This window comes from Lemur catta, chromosome 17 (assembly GCF_020740605.2).
Source record: "Lemur catta isolate mLemCat1 chromosome 17, mLemCat1.pri, whole genome shotgun sequence".
In the NCBI taxonomy this organism is placed as follows: domain Eukaryota; kingdom Metazoa; phylum Chordata; class Mammalia; order Primates; family Lemuridae; genus Lemur; species Lemur catta.
This window is the reverse complement of record NC_059144.1, coordinates 25554680-25570143: the sequence shown is the minus strand read 5'-3', so window position 1 is coordinate 25570143 and position 15464 is coordinate 25554680. Positions and strand designations below refer to the sequence as shown.

At 50.9% G+C, this 15464-nt stretch overlaps 2 protein-coding genes across 3 annotated transcripts; one reads left to right on the top strand and one right to left on the bottom strand.

Annotated features, from left to right (window-relative positions):
- Positions 1-769: 769 nt before the first annotated feature.
- On the bottom strand, positions 770-4412 carry DEFB124 (defensin beta 124). The gene is made up of 2 exons (XM_045529502.1): positions 4250-4412; positions 770-987 (listed from the first exon to the last, which is right to left on the bottom strand). Exons 1-2 carry the CDS (start codon positions 4305-4307, stop codon positions 830-832), a joined length of 216 nt encoding a protein of 71 aa, XP_045385458.1. The 5' UTR covers positions 4308-4412; the 3' UTR covers positions 770-829.
- A 2424-nt stretch (positions 4413-6836) lies between these two features.
- REM1 (RRAD and GEM like GTPase 1) lies at positions 6837-14784 on the top strand. 2 transcript variants are annotated; one of them, XM_045529500.1, is made up of 5 exons: positions 6837-6931; positions 7765-8324; positions 9380-9459; positions 12235-12436; positions 14045-14784. In XM_045529500.1, the coding sequence occupies exons 2-5, from the start codon at positions 7985-7987 to the stop codon at positions 14314-14316; spliced, it is 894 nt and encodes a 297-aa protein (XP_045385456.1). In that variant the 5' UTR covers positions 6837-6931; positions 7765-7984; the 3' UTR covers positions 14317-14784. The 2 variants fall into 2 exon arrangements, with proteins under 2 accessions (XP_045385456.1, XP_045385457.1); XM_045529501.1 differs by lacking the exon at positions 6837-6931 and adding an exon at positions 6967-7051.
- The last annotated feature ends 680 nt before the right edge of the window (positions 14785-15464 follow it).

Here is a 15464-nt window from a genome sequence, read left to right as displayed (position 1 = left end):
TTTTTACATGGGAAAAATAATGCCCTGCAAGTTGAGTTTCCTGTTTTTTCAGCCACACACACATACGCACACACACACACACACACACACACACACACACACACACACACAATCCTAACTGCCCCAGGGTGATTAACCCGCATGTCTATCAACCTCCCTTACTCTGCTCACTTTGCTCCCTGCCCTCCTGTCCCCACAGGTCCTTGGGCCTGGAAGAGATAGACATTCCCTCCATTACCTCTTCCCATTTACATGAAAACTGCTTTCGTAAAATTCTTACAGTTCTGTCCACCTAGGCAGACTCTTGAAATGCTAAAATAGCAGAAAAAGGAATCTAGAAGAATCCTTTCACCCTCAGCAGGGCCTTCCAAGTCACACCATCTCACCCTGAACATCAGAAGCTTATTATTGACTCTACTATTATGGACTCTTATTATTACCAGCTATTATAATAATATTAACTCTTTATAGTATTAATTTGTTATTAACTCTACCTTTCTTTTTGCATTCCTTCTATAAAATGCTCATCTCCTGATGTTGTAATTATCCCCATTTTATGGATGAGGAGGCTGAGGAGGCTTACAGAGGTGAGTCATGTTTCCGGAGTTGGACAGAGAGGGAGTGATGTGGCCAGGACCAGAACCATTTACAACGGTCACCAATGCCCACTCTCCGCAGGCACCTCCCCTCCCTCCCCAGACCATCTCTCCCACACCCTGGACCTTGCCCCCTACCCAGGCGGAGAGGAGCACAGAGGAGTAGGCAGAAAGAAGAGACAGCTGGCAGCATGTGTTTTATTGGCCAGCAAGGGTGCCAGCCCCAGAACCGGCTAGTCATACTCAGGCTTGATGGCCGGCGGAGCCTTGAATGCGTAGGAGAGACAGCACAGGGACCCATCTGGGCACAGGTGCATGTAGGATTCCTTCCTTGTGCAGTAGGTTCGGCAGGCCCCTTGGCCCTTCCAGCACCGTTTGAATTCACTTCTCCCTATGCAGAGGAAGACCACAGGTCACAGAACAGCCCATGGGTCACAGGTCAGACCACTGATCTCAAGTCAGGTCACAGATTAGACCACCCTGGTCACAAATTAGTTCTCTGGTCATTTGTTAGACCACTAGTCATAGATGAGGGTACTAGTTACAATTTAGACTACAGATCTTAGGCCAGGTTAGTCCACAGGTCATAGGTTAGACCACTGGTTACAAGTTAGAGACTCATTTCTTGTCCAGGTAAAACCACACACTAGGTATACTCTAAACACTTTTCTTAACAACACTATATGAGTATAGTTAGTCTTACTGCAATCCCCGCTAAACAGGTAAGGAAACTGAGGCTCAGAGAGGTTAATAAAGTTACCCAAGGTCACACAGCCATTAAGGAACAGAACTAGGATTCAAACCCAGGAAATCTGACTCCAGAATCCACACCCATAACCATCACACAAACTGTCCCAACACACAGGGATCTGTTTAACGTTAGGCTTTAGTGAGGGAGTTTCCAATGATGGGTCATGGGAAAGGTAAGAGGTTGGGGGAACAGGTCCTATATCCTCTCCAAGGGTCTTTGGTCACAAGATGGGATGGAGCCTCTCTTTGGTTTATTCATTCAACAAACATGGAGAATTGGAATTACCACAATGAACGATATGGCCATGGTTCATGCCCCCAAGGAGCTTCCAGCTGGCAGGGAAAGCAGTTGAAAAGCAACGAAATAAATACAACAAATAGATTTTGTGGTAAGTACCACAGTGGAGATGATCAGGGTGCTGTGATGGCCAATTAGAGTGAATGGGGGAAGGAGAGGAAAGACCAGGACTTAGACAGCCTTGTCTGTTACAGTGACGTTTCTAGACATATGGCCCCAGACCAGCAGAAAGCAAGTAGCTCAGAACAACTAGAATGTCTTCCCCACATCTGCCTGGATTAAAAGAGATCCCACATAATCCTCAAATGATGGATTTGGGCTGCCTTGGGCCTATCCACAGGTTTTTTGGTTTTTGTTTTTTTTTTGAGACGGAGTCTCACTCTGTTGCCCGGGCTAGAGTGAGTGCCGTGGCGTCAGCCTAGCTCACAGCAACCTCAAACTCCTGGGCTCAAGTGATCCTACTGCCTCAGCCTCCCGAGTAGCTGGGACTACAGGCATGCGCCACCATGTCTGGCTAATTTTTTATATTTATTTTTAGTTGTCCAGATAATTTCTTTCTGTTTTTTTGGTAGAGATGGGGTCTCGTTCTTGCTCAGGCTGGTCTCGAACTTCTGAGCTCAAACAATCCGCCCGCCTCGGCCTCCCAGAGTGCTAGGATTACAGGTGTGAGCCACCGCGCCCGGCCTATCCACGGGTTTTATTCAGCCCTGCTGACCAGCCCATGCTTCCATCCTGGCAAGGTGGAGAATCTTAAAATGATGCGGTGCTGGCCTCAAAAGCTCCATGAGATGGCCGGCGCGGTGGCGCATGGCTGTAATCCTAGCACTCTGGGAGGCCAAGGCGGGTAGCTCGTTTGAGCTCAGGAGTTCGAGAACAGCCTGAGCAAGAGCAAGACTCCGTCTCTACTAAAAATAGAAAGAAATTATCTTGACAACTAAAAATATATAGAGAAAATTAGCCGGGCATGGTGGCACATGCCTGTAGTCCCAGCTACTCGGGAGGCTGAGGCAGAAGGTTTGCTTGAGCCCAGGAGTTTGAGGTTGCTGTGAGCTAGGCTGACGCCACGGCACTCACTCTAACCTGGTCAACAGAGTGAGACTCTGTCTCAAAAAAAAATAAAAAATAAAAAAATAAAAGCTCCATGAGGCAAAAAATCCACACCCTGATGAGGGTGTGCGGTATAATGGCTAACCGTGTGGCATGAAGCCAGCTCAGACCTCCTGGGTCCAGATTCCAGCTCAGTCGTTTCCCAGTTGAGTGAACTTGGCCTCAGATTCCTCATCTGAACAGCTGTTTTTCAGAGGACAGCGATAGGATCATTTTAGCACCTGGCACATAGTAAATGCTCAATAAGCAGGAGGTGAGATTACCAGAATGATGGTCTAGATAGCTGGAACAACCCGGGCCTATTTTAGGTAAATACTCTCACTTTCCAGATAAAGAAAGGAAGGGACTTGCCCAAGCTCCCTTAGCCTCTGAGTGGTGGGTCTGGAACCCGAGCCTCAGACCCTGACTCCCAGGCAAAGACAATTCCTAGAATGAATATTCTTAACACAGCATCACACTCGAACTTCCCAATCACCCCAAGATCCAGAAGTGGCTCTTTTCTCCTACATGATCTGCTCTCCCCTCCTCATCTCTTAGACTCCGTCTCCTACCAATTTCCCCCGTGTTCCCAGCTCCAGCCACATCAGCCTCCACTGCTACTCAGATACAGCTATCACCTCCTGCTGCAGGGCCTTGGCCACTGCTGCTCCCTCCACCTGGAACAATCTTCCTGTCTGCTCCCTTTATTCAGAGCTCTGCTCAAGCCCACCTTATGTAAAATGATAAGATTCCTGGGATTTACTTCAAAACAATTCACTGGGGTTGGAGGAGGAAAAAAACAAAACAGGATTGGTTCAAGTTGGTAATTATTGAGATTGAGTGTTGGGTACACAGGGGTCCTTTATACTATTTTTTTTATTTAATTTTCTAAAAGAAAAAAGGTGTTTTAAAAAAACTCATGTCATTACATTATTCTCTATTTTTGCATAAGTTTAAAATTTTCCACAGCAAAAAAAATTGTAAACTCACCCTGTTTATTATTCTCTCTACTTTCGTGTATATTTATTATTTTCCAAAAGAAAAAGTTTTCAAGAAGAAAAAGACCTTATCGAGGCCTTCCCTGACCAGCCCATCAGCTTTCCTACCACCCCACACACGTGCACACCACTCTAATCCCTTACCTTGCCTTTCTCTTAGCACTTACCACCACTTGACATGTTATGTGTTTATCTATTTATTTTCTATCTCCATGAACTAAAATGTCAGCTTCCTGAAAAAAAAAGGACATTGTTTTCTTTCACTGCTAGATCCCCAGCAATCATGACAGCACCTGACCCACAGTAAATATTTTTCAAATGAATATTTAGAGAGGGAATCTGCCCATTGTACAGATTAGGAAACTGAGGTGCAGTCCAATTTAGCAACTTGTTCTAAGCTGCCCAGCAAGTCAGTGGTGGGGCCAGAACTTAAGTGCTGATCTAGGTCCCTCTCATCCTCCAGGACCGAAGAGCCCCGTCCTCATTTTTACACACACACACAAACACACAGGTGATGTTACCTGGTGACACATGACCCAGGACCAGGAGAGCCACAATGAGCAGAAGCAGCTGTGTCATGGCCACGGGGCTCTTGGGGAGGCTGCTGGGGAGAACGCAGGAGAGGAACAGAGTGTGCCAAGCCCCGCTGCTTTTGGCCCAGCCTTTACTGGGCTGCAAATAAAGGCAGGGCTGTGGGCAGCAGACCTAAGTGGGAGGATGAGGCCATGTGGTCCCCAGGCTGCTCAGGCTGTCAGCCAGCTATGTGAGAACTGGTCAGCCACACCCTCTGGAGGCTGTTGAGCTCTGAAGCTGGGGGCAGAATTTTCTTTTTCTTTCTTTTTTCTTTTTTTGAGACAGAGTCTCTCTGTTGCCCAGGCTAGACTGCAGTAGCCCGATTTTTGTTCACTGTAACCTCAAATTCCCAGGCTCAAGTGATCTTCCCACTTCAGCCTCCTAAAGTATCTGGGACTACAAGCGTGGGCTACCACAATCAGCTAATTTTTTTATTTTTTTCAGAGATGGCGGTGGCGGGGAGTGGGGGGGGGGTGTCTCACTATGTTGCCTAGGCTGGTCTTGAACTCCTGGCCTTAAGTGATCCTCCCATCTCAGCTTCCCAGAGTGCTGGGATTACAGGTGTGAGCCTATGGGATGGAATTTTCAGAGGCAATGCCTGGGGTCAGAAATTGGAAATCTTCCCCACTTAGAGAGTGGGGAAAGCCTTGACTTGAGAGAGACCTTGTTCAATCTCAGCATTTCCCCCTAATTGCTGTGAAACCTTGGACAAGTCACTTTACCTCTGCAAGCCACAAGCTGTTGTCTATGAAATGATGACAAGCTTCCCTGGCAACGTTAATAAATGAGGGTTTCCCTTCCTACTGCCAAGAAGATGGGACCAGAAATTACTGGCCTATTTAAACAAATATGTATTTAGACCTACTCTAAAAATGGGAAGAGTAACAGTATCTACCTCACAGACAGTAATAGCTACTTATCTTGTTTAGAGGATTAAATTAAATAATACAGTGGCTCTCAAAGTGTAGTCCCCAAAACAAGCAGCAGCAGCAACACCTGGGACTTTTTAGAAATGCAAATTCTCTAGCCCTACCCAAACCTACTGAATTAAAAGTACTAGGACTGAGTCCCAGCAAGCTGTCACTTAACAAGCCCTCCTGGTGATTTTTACATGGTGCACTGCTAAAGTTTGAGAACCACTGAGATAACAAATGCACAAAGTTTAGAAGAGTGTCCAGTACACAGGAATCTAAGTTGCATCATTAAAGATGAGTCGGGGTAAGGGCATCCCAGGCAGAAGGAACGGAATGTGCCTGAAATAGTGGGGCATGGGCAGAGCAAGGCTTGCTACGAGGAGAGGTTGAAAAGCCCCTGCAGAGGACGTCATGGGCCTTGAATGCCAAGTTCAGGCTTTTGTACTGTAGACAACCAAAAGTTTTTTAGCACAAGTGTAACCTGTTCAGATTATGGCTTTAAATAAAGAAAGTGAAACCCAAAGAGGGGAGTTGACTTGCCTAAGTTCACACAGCAAATGAGTTGCAGAGCTGGGACTGGAAGCCAAGTCACCTCACCCCCAGACAATGAACGGTGCTGCACCCCTCACCGGCCATTTGGCAGGTAAGAAAGGGAAGCTCAGACGGCCAAGCCACGGAAGGAAGCCAGGCTTGAGAGGGTTCAGCATCTGCCCAAGACCTGCGGGGGCTGAGCCAGTCTGCCATGGGAGTTCTTCCAGGCCGGATACCTGGACCCCTCAGCCATGACCATGAGCCCCACCCACAGGTACAGCCTGGTCTCAGGGCCCGTACACACACACACCCCAATCTTCAAATGTAAAGGAAGGCACCTACTCAAAGAGCCTGGATCCTAGCCTGTTGGATAGCCAACTTCTCTTCTCTTACAAGATCAGTCTCTTTCCTCCTCCTATATGTCTGGGAAGACAAAAAAAAAAAAGCCCCCGAGTGAGTGATAGAAAGGGACAGTAGGCTGAAAGCAGAAACCCGAGTCCCAGGCCCAGCTAAGCCTCAGTTGGCAAATGAATGGATGAATGAATGATGCCAAAATAAGATATTCAATGCAGACTTCCTGAACGCTCTCTTCCTCCAAGCCACCTCCTAGAATTAATTCTCCATCCAGAGCCGAGTTTCTCAAAGTGGGGTCCGCCAGCTATCTGCATCAGGATCATTTGGGGCACTTGTTTAAAAGGCAGACTCCTGACCCCGCTCCAGGACGCTGAATCTGCCTCTCTTGGAAGGCGGGACCTGCGAATCTAAACGTTTAACAAGTTCCCCGAGTGCTTTTTCTGAGGATTAATGCTGGTTGGTGCTCCTGTTGATGGAGTGGACAGATGTGGACGCAGATGGCGATCCAGACCCAGGAATGCAGAGCTCCCGTCCTTCCGCACTCTGGTCCTGCACCCCCCACTCACCCCGGGGCGGGCATAGGACTGGAGGCCCCAGGTCAGCTGAGCTCCGCACTCTTAGAAAAGTCACCGAACGGCCAAGGCCTTGGGGCGGGGACCCCGGGGCTGCCCTAATGGGGCGGGGCTGGATGGGGCGGGGTCGCGGCTCCTCCCCTGGCCCTGGCGGCGGGGCGGGACCAGCCGGAGGGGCTGCGCGCGGAGGCGGGTGGTACACCCCGGAGCACCCAGCAGCGGAGGCGGCGGGGGACCCCGGACCCCTCCTCACGGCCAGGTAAAGCTCCGTGCAACTAGCCTCCAACTCGCTGAAGTTGGGGCAGAGTTCGCCTGGCGCCTGCATGGGGGCTCTTCAGCGCAGGCAGAAGCAGGGGGGCCTCTCAGCAGCGTCCCGAGGGTGAGGGTCTTCAGACCTGGGCCCGGAGGGTGGGGTAGCCCGGACAAGGAACCCCCTCGCCAGGGTCAAGGACTCATACCTGGGATCCCGGGCTGGAAAAGCTGGGACCCAGACTCCAGGAATGCGTTCCCGGGCCCTATGGTCTCCCCTCCCTGTCCTCTGCCAGGACCCTGTCCTGTCACCAAACCAAGAGCTGGCCGGCTGGCAGCTCCTGCACCCAAAAGCAGCTGGAAGCCGTAGCGCCAGCCGCTCCTGAATTTTTCACGTAGGGGGCGGGCCGGACACGCCGTTCCCATGGCACCAGGGCACTCGAGTTACAGCCAGAGGGAACCCCCAGAGCCCCCTCGCCCTTCTGGGGTGCCAACCCACCCCGTCCTACCTCTTCCTCTGACCCCACGGGATTGGGCAGAGGAAGTAAATTCCCAGGGGCCCTCAATTCTCCTCTACACCCCCAACCCAGAGCCGTTGAGAGAGGCATGGGGAAGGGGAGGAGGGGGCGATGCGGATCCTTTCATAGTGAGGGGCTCAGGTTCTGAATGGGAGGGGCAGATCTGTGTACATGGAGAGGGTGTGCCTGTGTGGACACGCCTCCTCGCTGCTGCCCCTCTGCCCCTCTGTGTGTCATCCCGGCGTAGGTCATCCCTGGGCATGAGAAATGGGCTCTGGGTGTGCATGCCCGCGTTGTGTTCACTGCCTGCGCTCTTCCCTTCCAGCCCGACCCAGACTTACCCTGAACCTGAAGCCCCCACCCCACAGAGCTGAGGTGTCACCTCCCATTTGAACAAGAGGGGGCTCTGGAGGAAGCCATTTCAGCAGCTCATCAGGACCCTGTAGAAGAAGGGCTCGAAGTAATCAGCTCACCACCCATTCCCCCTTCTCTCGGAAGGAAGGAAAGAAGGAAGGAAGGCAGGAGCAAAGCCCCTTCTACCAACCATGACACTAAACACCCAGCAGGAAGCAAAGACCCCCCTGCGCCGGCGAGCCAGCACTCCACTGTCCCTGTCCCCCAGGGGCCGCCAGCCTGGCCTCCTGAGCACAGCACCCTCCGTTCAATCGCAGCATCCCCGGCTGGGCCAATCAGCCTCCCTCAACCCTCCCAACCAGAAACCTTCGCCTGACCCTGACGATTGGTCCTCTGAATCCAGCGACTCTGAAGGCTCCTGGGAGGCCCTGTACCGTGTGGTGCTGCTTGGAGATCCTGGCGTAGGGAAGACCAGCCTGGCCAGCCTCTTTGCAGGGAAGCAAGAACGGGACCTCCATGAACAGCTGGGAGGTAGGGGCCCTGTGGGCTGGGATGGGATGTGGTGAAAGGATTGAAAGCTCTACCACCAGGGGCACAGGGCTGCCAAGAACAGTTGTACAAGTCACATACTGTTCAACTCTAAGGGGCACCAGTTGCATAGACTATGAAGTGAATGAAGCCCCCCTAGAGTTGTTCAGGGCACAGCCAGCACAATGGTCACTAAGAGGGAAATTCTTTGAATTGGACGAAAATTTTGCTCATTTTTCATGGATGAGAGGTATGTGATTCATTCCCATGTCATAACGGGAGCAATTCTGAATTCCATGAGTGCCAAGAAATGGTGGACTTCCACCCAGCTCAGAAACTCCCAGCCCCAACTCCCCCTTACTCTTCAGATGCAGTCCCGTAGACACCCACCCATGGCCACCATCACCTACAGCAGAACTAAGATCCTCCCCAGAATGGAGACTCCCGGGCCCAGTGGTGCTTTATTTCCAAGAAATGCAGTGAGCTGAGAGGGTCAGGTGCCCCAGGATGATGGGGTTACAGGGACAGAAAAAATGAAGACAGGCCCCTGAAGGACTGGCTGGGAGGACATGGGGTAAGTGGGGAGGGGTGTTGGTTAAAAGTAGAGAAAGGTGGGGACACTCTGGCACTCTGGCCAGGCCCTTCTCCAGCCTTGACCCCTGCTCCAAGAGTGAGAACCCACACGTGTTACAGATGGGGAGATTGAGGCCCAGCGAGGATAACATGACCTGCCTGAAGCATACACTAAGCCAGAGACAGAGCGGGACTGGGAGAATTCCCAGCCCACCTTTAACCCCACTACCCCACAGTCATTCAATCAGCCAAACCAACTTTCTAGCACCTACTATGTGCCAGGTCCTATGCTGGCAGCTGGAGAGACATGGGCTCCTCATGGAGCTTCTTCACTTACCAGGAGAGACAGACATCAACCAAGTGTGGTGAGCACTTCCAGGGAGAAGTGGAGGGGGCAATGTGACCAGAAAGGGGGGCTAGGGAACCCCACACCCTCCCGGGGCCTTCCCCTCCTCCCTGAGATCCAGCTCTTCCCTCGGTTGCAGATGTGTATGAGAGGACCCTCACGGTGGATGGAGAGGACACCACACTGGTGGTCGTGGATACCTGGGAGGCCGAGAGACTGGTATGGCACTGCAAGCAGGATTTCGGGGGAGGGGTGCTGAGCCTAATACCAGTCTCCTTCCTGTCCCCTCCTGGGACCCTACAGAGCAGAAGCAGGATGGGGGCCATCCTCAGCAGCTCCCCAAAACCCACAGCTCCTAAGCAGCCTTTCCAACCAAAATCAGAAGACCCTCGTGACCAAGACCCCTTTTCTCACTCCACTGATCCCTTCCCAACAACCAGGGCACAGCATGCCGCTCCCCTTGCAGGCCTCCCCGTCGTTATTACCACCCTAACCCACCCCACCCACCCACATTGTGCAGAAGAAGGAACACTGGATTTGGCACCAAAATGCCTAAAGCTGAACCCCCTATCTTTTTCTTACTAGTTGTGTAGCTCTGTGCAATTGACCTACCCACTCTGAGCTTCAGTTTTCTCATCTGACAAATGAGTCAATCATTCCTGCCTCTCTTATCAGCTGGTTTTTAAAAGTTCTCAGTTTTAGAGGTGAGTCCAGTTTGGAGCATGAAAAAATACTGAACAGGAGTAAAGAATTTTAAATGATAATTCTTATTAATTATAACTTGGTAGCTAGTGAAAAAGGAAACCAAAGGGTGTCCTTCCCTAACCCCTTCCAGAGCAGGAAGAGAGCAACAGTCAGGAAACTGTCCCTATTGTGATTTTCTTATCTTGTTTGGGTTTTCTTTTCTTTTGCTACACAGGTAATACATGCTCATGGTAGAACTTTGAGGAAATACACCTAAGCAAAGAGAAGGATCTAAAAATCACCTGGGATCCCATCTCTCTAAGGGGTAGGCCCTTCCCCTAACACTCAGGGAGGCCCTGTCCATGGGGTGGGGCTTAGAAGGACAGAGTTGGGTGATTGACAAGAGTGGTTGACAGCTCCCCTGATAGGCCCAAAGAATAGGGATGAAGGAGCTATGTGGTCAATTTCTTTTAACAAGCAAAAAAGAGTAAAAACACAGGCCAGGCGAGGTGGCTCATGCCTGTAATCCTAGCACTCTGGGAGGCCGGGGTGGGAGGATCACTTGAGATCAGGAGTTCAAGACCAGCCTGAGCAAGAGCAAAACCCCATCTCTACTAAAAATAGGAAAATTATCTGGGCATGGTGGTGCACACCTGTAGTCCCAGCTACTCAGGAGGCTGAAGCAGGAGAATTGCTTGGGCCCAGGAGTTTGAGGTTGCTGTGAGCTAGGCTGATGCCACAGCTCTCTAGCCCAGGTGACAGAGCAAGACTCAGTCTCAAAAAAAAAAAAAAAAGGAAACACAAGTCCAAATGAGCATGATGATGATGATGATGATGATTGTCATAACAGCAGCCAACATTTATGGAGCATCCTCCTCCTAAGGGCTAAGCACTGCATATATATTATGAATTCAGTCAAAACAAAAACTATCGGTGAGCCTTCTGATTCCAATTCTACTGATAAGGAAACTAAAGCTCAGAGAGGTTAAATACATGATGTGTCTGGAGCTCTCGGGTAGCAAATGGGGTTCAAACCCAGATCTATGAAACCCCAGAGACTGTACTCTTACACACTAGGACTGCCCCCTGCCAGGAGCATCACCTGCTGAACCTGCAGCTGAGGTTTCACTCCTTCACCAATTCATTCATTCATTCAGAAATACTTGCTGGGTCTATCATGGGCCAGGATGCTGGAGACACAGCAGTGAATAAGGCAGACATGTTCCGTGGCCTCATGGAGCTCACATGCTGGTAAGGGAGGGCCTACTTTTTGGTGCAGTTGAGAACCCTATGGGGTGGTGTCCAGTGAGTTGAGAGTGATCAGATTGGGAGTCCCACTGGGGAGACAGGGGAGGAAGGGTACTGGACTAGAAGGCAGGAACCAGAACTTTACACCCAGCTTGCTGTGTTCTTGAGCGAGTTTTCTCCTCTTTCCAGGACTTTGGTTTTCCAACCAGCAAAATGAGGAAACTAGACCAGTTTTCCTGGTCAGTGACTTGAAAGGAGGTCGGTCCCAAAGAGGGTCCAAGCTGTAACAGCATTATTGGATTAAGCATCTGACCTTTTCATCTGTGGGCTAGATGGTGCTCTGATGTCAGAGCAGCTGAATCTGACAGAATTGGGTGGGCCTTTGGCTCACCCACTAATGCCCTAGGTTGGCTGACCATCAGGGTCACCTGGACAGTATTAAATATCAAAGTCTCAGACCTAAGGAATAAGAAGCTCTAAAAGTGAGGCTCTAGAATCTACATTTTTAATCATACTCCCAGTGAGTTCTTACCCACCAATCCATGCACCAACCAGCTTTTATGATCCTGATGCACAGCAAAACCTCTATAAATATTTGTGCAATGAATGACCTCCTCCTGAAGTCAGCCTCCTGTCCTCACTTCTTTCTTTTCCTTTTTTCTCTTCATTCTGGATTGCAGAAGGCCTAAAGAACTTTCTGGCAAGGCCAAACCCTCCTCAGAAACCAGACAAAGGAGCTGAACAAGCCAAGCCAGAACCCCCCTTAGCAGGAAAGAGAACCAAATAAATGTTTTGTCTCCAATGCCCTGCACAAGTCTCAATGAATGAGACGATATAGTGAGATAGTGTCATTGGCCCAATTTTTCAAGCAGAGAAACTCAGGCTCAGAGAGAATCAATGATTTTCCCAAGGTGACACAGGGAATTATGGCAAAATTTGTCCCCCAAACCTGTCCACAGTATAAACCTCAGCCACTCCACCCATTAGACCATCTCAGCTCCACCTTTCTCAGCCAGGGTGTACGCACCCTCTGATGATGGGCCTTGCGTCCCTCCCCCACAGGATAAAAACTGGAGCCAGGAGTCGTGCCTGGAGGTGGGCAGTGCCTATGTCATCGTGTACTCCATCGCTGACCGAGGCAGCTTTGAGAGCGCCTCTGAGCTCCGCATTCAGCTGCGGCGCACACATCAGGCGGACCACGTGCCCATCATCCTCGTGGGCAACAAGGCAGACCTGGCCCGCTGCCGGGAAGTCTCCGTGGAAGGTGAGCCCTCCCCTCCACCTCCTCCTCCTCCTCCTCCTCTTCCTCTGGGCCCTCTGTCACCGGGGCCCTCCGGTGCTCTTCATCTCAGTGACTGCCCCTGCCAATCAGCCCCCACCCTGAAGCTACTTGCTTAAGCTGAAAGCCAAGAACCATTCTTGCCTCCCCTCTCATGCCCGCCTCCCACAAACCAGCCCTCAAGTCCCATCAGGCCCACCTCCATTAATCCCACATCCCCTTCCCTTCATGCCCACAGCCACTGCACTATCCTGGCATTTCCACTTTAGCTAGTCCCAGTACTTCTCAATCGGCACCCCCTTGCCAGCTGCCAGAGTTTTCCAGAAGTACAGCTGACCTGGTCACTTCCCTGCATTCCCGTATGGCTCCCCCATGCCCTTAATCACACTCTACCCACCAGATATGATAGGCCCAGTGCTTGCAGGCTTTTCAAGGCCTTACACTGGAGAACTGAAAGAACATTATTGGGCCCAAAATATAGTGAAAAATTAGAAATTCAAATTTCACAAAGCTTTGTCTACAAAACATAATATTGTGTCTGTCAGCAACTACAAACCAAAACTTCTAATGTTATATGTAGATTAATTTTACAATGGGACTGGGAATATTTTATTAATAATAAGTTTAACATCAGATGGAGCCCATAGCAATCTTAAATGGTGGCCCGGCGCGGTGGTTCACACCTGTAATCCTAGCACTCTGGGAGGCCGAGGTGGGTGGATCGCTCCAGGTCAGGAGTTCGAGACCAGCCTGAGCGATACCCCCCTCCCCGGTCTCTACTAAGAATAGAGATAAAAATTATCTGGACAACTAAAAATATATATAGAAAAAATTAGCTGGGCATGGTGGTGCATGTCTGTAGTCCCAGCTACTCGGGAGGCTGAGGCAGTAGGATCGCTTAAGCCCAGGAGTTTGAGGTTGCTGTGAGCTAGGCTGATGCCACGGCACTCACTCTAGCCCGGGCAACAAAGTGAGACTCTGTATAAAAAAAAAAAAAAAATGCTGCTACTCACAGAGTAAAATCTTTAAAACATGGAAACTGCAACCCAGAAAGAGAAAGCCAGTTCCAGAGAGTCATCAGCCACTGAGGACTAGGATTCAGGCCCAGTGGCATCCTGGAGGTGGAAAACCGTATGCTTTGTGGGACAGACATTCCAAAAAACTGCAACATAATCCCTAGGAGATTTTTGTTAAAATACAGATTTCCAGACCTCACCCCAAACCTACAGAATTAGAATCCCTCAGGGTGGGCGGGGGAATTTCTATTTTAACAAGCTCCTCCAGGTAATTCTGATGCACCTTTTAGCTGCATCTAATTTCCGATTACACCTGTTGGCTGACATTCAACCTGTACCCTACCTAGTCCCGGCCTCCCTGTCTTCCCAGCCTCATTCTGCTACTAGTATCAGTCACTAGCCTGTAAACTAATTCCTCAAAGCCCAGCGTGATCTGTCCCTGAGTCCTCCGACATCGGCACCAGGTATGCGTACTGGGAAAGTTGCTTTCCATTGAGACTGAACACACCTGTTCCCACTTTTTTCTCCGCGTTGGGGTTCCGGCTGCACCCGGGCTCGCCTGACCCCGCCCCCGCAGAGGGCCGCGCCTGCGCCGTGGTGTTCGACTGTAAATTCATCGAGACGTCGGCCACCCTGCAGCACAACGTGGCCGAGCTCTTCGAGGGCGTGGTGCGCCAACTGCGCCTGCGCCGCCGGGACAGCGCGGCCGGGGAGCCGCCCGAGCCGCGACGGCGGGTCAGCCTCGGCCAGCGCGCCCGCCGCCTGCTGGAGCGCCTGACGGCCCGCGGCGCCCGCCGCCGGGCACTGAAGGCCCGCTCCAAGTCTTGCCACAACCTGGCCGTGCTCTGAGGACATCTGCTTTTCTAGGGGTGGCGGGTCACTGGGAGTGCATTCTGGGCCCCACCGACGCCACTGAGGGCAGAAGCGCCGTTACCTAGGGCCGGCATCGTGGGCCTTGCTTGCCCACCGCGCTGATGGGCGGATCATCGCCCACGGCCAGAGCCTGGGGACCCCCCCCCCCCCGCTCCAGAGAAGCGATGGACAGACTCAGGGCCGAAGCCCCAAGCTGGGCACAAAGTAGGGTTTTTTACGTGGTGGATGTCTTTTTGTAAAAAATCTTCCTTGTCCCTGGGGTCTGGCCAACCTCCAGAAACCCCACAGTAAAGCAGACCAGAAGGATGTCCCTTCTGAATGCCCAGACCTCTCTGGGAGTCTTCCAGGATGTCCACCTCCTGCCCTCCCCTCTACACTGGCTGCAGACTGGTTTAGCCTGCTGGCCTGGGTGTCAGGGCCAATCAATAAAGTAATTGGACCATTTGTGTTCTCAGGCTCGTCTCCCAATCACTGGTTACAGTTCCTGCCTCAGTTCTTTGAGAGAGACAGTGGATCACAAACAACCACAGTTCAGTGTGATGACCTGCTATTTTCTTATTAACCCATTTTTTAGATTGTAAATTCACAAAATATCTGGAAGGAATCTCAGCACTCACAATGGCAATATAACTGCTGGTGTTAGGAGCTGACCATGTACCAAGCTGTCACTGTCACAACTATTAGTTAATCTTCACAACATCTGGGAGGAGGGTGTTACCATTAACCCCATCTTACTAATTAAGAAACCAAGGCACAGGACAGCGAAGGCTCATGCCCAAGATGCTACAAAATGCTATGGAATCTTGGGGAGATGGACTTAAAAATGGAATGTGGCCCACAATTTAAAGGAGAGGGTGGCCAGGCGCGGTGGCTCACGCCTGTAATCCTAGCACTCTGGGAGGCCGAGGTGGGTGGATCGCTCAAGGTCAGGAGTTCAAGACGAGCCTGAGCAAGAGTGAAACCCTGTGTCTACTAAAAAATAGAAAGAAATTAGCTGGACAACTAAAAATATACAGAAAAAATTAGCTAGGCATGGTGGCACATGCCTGTAGTCCCAGCTACTTGAGAGGCTGAGGCAGGAGGATTGCTCAAGCCCAGGAGTTTGAGGTTGCTATGAGCTAGGC

Bases quoted from the DNA above. Each gene is read 5' to 3' on its own strand.
- DEFB124 (XM_045529502.1), bottom strand. From the start codon at position 4,307: ATGACACAGCTGCTTCTGCTCATTGTGGCTCTCCTGGTCCTGGGTCAT. The intron at 988-4,249 runs GTAACATCACCT...TCCTCTGCATAG, and splicing joins CCTGGGTCATGTGTCACCAG to GGAGAAGTGAATTCAAACGG.
- REM1 (XM_045529500.1), top strand. From the start codon at position 7,985: ATGACACTAAACACCCAGCAGGAAGCAAAGACCCCCCTGCGCCGGCGA. The intron at 8,325-9,379 runs GTAGGGGCCCTG...CCTCGGTTGCAG, and splicing joins CCTCCATGAACAGCTGGGAG to ATGTGTATGAGAGGACCCTC. The intron at 12,437-14,044 runs GTGAGCCCTCCC...CCGCCCCCGCAG, and splicing joins CCGGGAAGTCTCCGTGGAAG to AGGGCCGCGCCTGCGCCGTG.